Genomic DNA, 4,663 nt, shown 5'->3' on the forward strand with positions numbered 1-4,663 from the left:
TCGTTATTAGCATAATTATATTTCACTTAAAGTATTCCTTTATTATTGAGTCATGACTATGTTACTTTATTTTTCATCTTAATTTTTCATGTGTAACTAACCCAGATCAGAATAATTATCTCTTCTTATTTTCATAAAAAATTGTGTTTGCATGTGAATCTTTTTAATATCTATATTTTCCTTCTCACTTCCTTCTGTAGATCTTCAGGTTCCAACAGTCACCACAGATATTCTAACCCTCCATCAGTCACCACAGAAAATATTCCCCCCACAGATACAGTGACCACAGATCCTCCCCCTCAACCAGTCACTACAGAATATATTCCCTTCACAGGTACAAAACCCCCATCTGTAGCCCCACATAGGGATGATAATGCTGTTTTGGCAGCCGTCCTCGGAACAGCGTTAGGAATTATCCTCGCTATCATCATTGGCTTCTTTACAATCAAGTGGAGAAGGAAATTTACAGGTATATAAAGTGTTTTCGTTTGTCGAGATATAATCTTTAACTTTTTTCTTGATTTGAATAATATATGAAATATATCGCCGATTTATACATGTATACATGTATATACATTCTGAAAGTAGTTTTATTTAGACATATCAAATCAAAAAAGACTTTTTATGTATGATTTTTTAAATATTCATAAGTCATATTAATGGTATAAGTGATATTCTTCAAAAACAAATGTTGAAAACTAAATTCTGTACAAATCTGAAAAATAACCTAAGTCGTGGACACCTGTTATATTTATTTACAATCAAAAATTTAGCAATTTTAGATGAAAAGGAAATCAATAATATGATTCTGCTCTAAAGCATTTATATTTTAAGCAACAATCAACATAGACCAAATTCTCCGATGGTTGAACTTAACAGGTGTTTAGTTTTAAATGACAGGTGATAAAGGAAAAAACAAAAATATTTACATTGTGTGAATGTCATTTAAAATCTTTTTTGGAAATAAAATGTGCATGTTTGTCTTATTTTTGTAATGCAGTGGATTAAATGAATATGATATTTTTTATTTATTGTAGGGGGAAATACTGAAAAGCCGGAAAACATATACACAAACTTACAGCCTCGAACTATCGATGGTGCCGATAACCCGACGTTCAGAAAAGATAATTATGAAACTCTTGGAGGTATATAAAATAAAATCTTATCTAATTGGCTTTAATAATTCGCCGTCCTGCTACTATATGTCCGTTGTATATCCTTCTTTCACTCTTTTGTTATATTTCAAAGTTTCATTATCATTTAATCACTTTCACATATATTGACACCGCATTTTTGGAAAAATATATTCTTAATATTCCATTAATTTTAATACCACGTGGAATAAATTGATAAATACAATCCAGCTTCGAGAAATAAAACTTTGCTATTTTGAAATATTTTTAACGTAAAATTAAGACCTCTATGCTTAATATGAGAACTGAAATTTTGTGAAACTAGATATACGTGCCAAATTATTTACAGCTTATTTCAATAGTTATCCTTTGATTATTTTTCTTACAGGCACATAATTATTAAATTATAATTGAGTAATTAAGTCCTGTGTAAAAGAGGAAAAACTCATTTATTTTAAAGTTGACCTTTTTGTGTATTTCTAATGAGAAAAGTTCAAATATTTTCACAAATTTGCAATGATAATGTGTAATACTTTATTATATCTTAAAAGTACATATGTATTACTCTTTAATCACCTTAGCCTGGTTCCCCGTCTCATCCTTGCCAAGTAATGCGGAGTACACGAAGCACAAAAGGGACAGGGAACTAGGCTATCATCACCTTTGAACTCCACGAGCTTTGAAATTTTCCCCCTATACTGAGATAATATTATATTTGTTTTAATGTTGTTTAATAAATAAATACTCTTATATTTTTTCCACAGTGAATGGACGTGGTTTGCCGCTTAAGACAGTGTTTCTTGCGTATGCAGAGGATCATGAATGCCACAAAGAAGTCGTCAAAGCGTTTGCTTCCTTCCTGGAGAATCATTGCCGTTGCAACGTCATCTTCGCACCGTGGCACGTTTCAGATATCATGCAGGACAAATTTCGTTGGGTGATCAATTCCATGGACCAGGCAGACTACACAGTGATTGTTAATTCTTTAACAGCCTACCAACAGTTTCAACACTGGAAATCCAATGATGTAAAACACAGCAAAATTTTTCAAGGGAGTCCATTAGCAGATCTGTTTATACCAATATTAAATCAGACTTGTATTCGCATGAATAATCAGTCGGACTACAAAAAATTCATAATGGTCCGTTTTGAATACACACTAAAAGAACATACAATTACTGAACTTAATTCTGGGGGAGAATATGTACTAATGAAGCATCTTCAAGACTTCTTATGTCACATCCATCAATTGGGACGCCATAAGACCAAAATGGAAGATGTCGGTTTGGCGTTTGTAGATGACTACACACAGCTAGTTGAGGGAGCAGCTCTAGATGAGAAAATACAGAAAGCTAAGGTACACGAAGCAAGATTTCCAAGAAGGATGGACTCGGAGAGTTCTAGTGATTCTGGGCTTGACAGTGCGGAAAGCCTGCCTGAGAACGACAAGCAGACAATAAAAAAGATGTATGAGAGCTTCCAATATGACGTTAAAGGCGACAGTATAACAGAAGTTTTTCATTTCTACCGCGACTCGGAAACGGAGGATTGTCCGAGTCCTCGATCCTGTCCTGGGCCAGACAACCTCAGCGATCCTACATTCCACCCCCCTAGTATGATAGATCCAATGGATGATTCAAGTGAGGTGCTTATGGAAAAGATGATGTCTCTCAACATTCAAAATGGAGGGTTCCAAAATATTCAGATAGCAGAGTGTGATAACACGAATGTCGAGGTAGATGAAAACTTTTTTAGTGACGAAGAATCATGCAGAAGTATTGGTGGGAAGAGTGTATGAAAAGTACATTATGCAATATATATGTCTGGACACATTGTCTCTAACATCTATTTCTGTTATTTCTTATTTTATAATCCGCTTATTTTAATTAGATTGCATGTATTCCGTTATCTATATATTCCTTAACATTTCTACAATAACATATACCTCTACCATTATTTTTCACATTTTTTAGATCTGTGTAACATGTATATTTTCTGGCGTTTCTAGTCTTCTAGATGTGTTTATATAAGATATTTCTGTAGTATTATTTACCGAGGAATACATATTCAGGTTGGAGAATTTATCAAATTTGCAAACAAAAAACCTAATGAATTATGAAGTAAGGACTAATTAATCATAATGACATATTTTAGTACAAATGCATTTTTGAGTTTTAAAGATCTGTTTGATTTAAAAGAATTATAAATAAATGTCTATCTTTCTTTTAATCTACCTGTGTTAAAAACGACAATGATGTACAATTTTTTTATTATTGATTTTATTTAAATATTTTGTTCCCTATCATGCCATTTCTTTTTCTTTTCATAAAAAATCATGTTAAGATTTATTTTCCTAACTATTTGATATACTAACCTGTAAAAAAAAAGAATAATGAAGAAAAATACACTCAAAAGGCTTTCTGATTTTTAAACTTTCTAAGTTACTTTTTTATTTAATTTAATTTTTTTAAAAATTATTTTTGTTTCTTAAGATACTTGTTTTTGTGTTTTTGATAGTGTATATATCGTTTGTTATGTTTAGTTCTTGCATAATAAACATTTGTTTAAAACGTGACATGTTGGCTTTATTTGGCAATTGCAATATTGTTCTTACAGTATTATTTGATATTAATCAATATGTATTTTTTCTTTTTTTTGCGGAAAACATAAATAAGAAAAAATTATTACAAATCAAGATTTCGGTAACATTTTACTATGTTTTTATTAATATTGCATTTATATTTCATATTGGCTTTATGTATCAAATACTTGCATATTATAGGACAATGAAACACATACATAATTTCAATGAATTTTGAGTAGTGTGAAAATGAGAATCTCTTTACAAAAATTATGTTGAAAACAATATCCACATTAATATAAAATGGAACAAAATTTCATTGAGTTTATGTTATGCCTCCCAAACCAATACAGCTGCCTGTACATTTTCATTTTAAAATGTTGTCTTAAAGCCTTTTGCAAGAAAAGATAAATAGCAAATGAAATGAATAATTGGGAATGTATTGCTTGATAGCTCGTGGATTTCAAGGTTTGCAAGGCGAGTAGTTGAAATATCAGGTTAAGTTGTCAGCTGAGGAGGTCAAAATCCTTCATATTCTCCTACCAGTTCCACTGTAAAGAAGTTTTTGATATGGTTCTATAACTCTTATAAAATGCATATTTGAAAATGTAACGTGTAAAACAAACATGTGTTTTCACCTTTCAGTTGCAATTGTTTCGAAGCGCAAGAGCATGCTTAAAGTGTATGTTTCTAAAGTTAGGCAAGCTGCAACAAAATACGTTGAGATTCCTTTTTTTGTTTTTAGTCTTATGCTCTTGCCATACGTTTACAAATCGAGATCAGTGGTGTCGTTTAATGTATATTTTGTATGTTCTGTGGTTAATTTATTGACCTTATTAATAGGCACAGTCAGAAAGCATAAATCAAAGCCAATAATTTTGGTAAATGTGTAGATCTTCAAAATTCGATGGGACTCCACAGTTCGATGGTCACGCCAAAGTCCGATGGC

The 4,663-nt window shown here is 31.5% G+C and overlaps 1 protein-coding gene across 1 annotated transcript; it reads left to right on the forward strand.

Moving 5' to 3' along the window:
- Window positions 1-200: 200 nt before the first annotated feature.
- LOC134247921 (uncharacterized) lies at window positions 201-3,529 on the forward strand (the record flags this gene model as incomplete). The annotated part of the gene is made up of 3 exons (XM_062730318.1): window positions 201-469; window positions 1,038-1,145; window positions 1,898-3,529. Coding segments are annotated over 3 exons (1,411 nt in total), but the record flags the coding sequence as incomplete, so codon positions are not given.
- Between the last annotated feature and the right edge of the window lie 1,134 nt (window positions 3,530-4,663).

The sequence above is a fragment of the Saccostrea cucullata genome, unplaced genomic scaffold (assembly GCF_032062105.1).
Source record: "Saccostrea cucullata isolate Sc308-1 unplaced genomic scaffold, CSIRO_AGI_Scuc_v1 ctg4745, whole genome shotgun sequence".
NCBI classification, from domain to species: domain Eukaryota; kingdom Metazoa; phylum Mollusca; class Bivalvia; order Ostreida; family Ostreidae; genus Saccostrea; species Saccostrea cuccullata.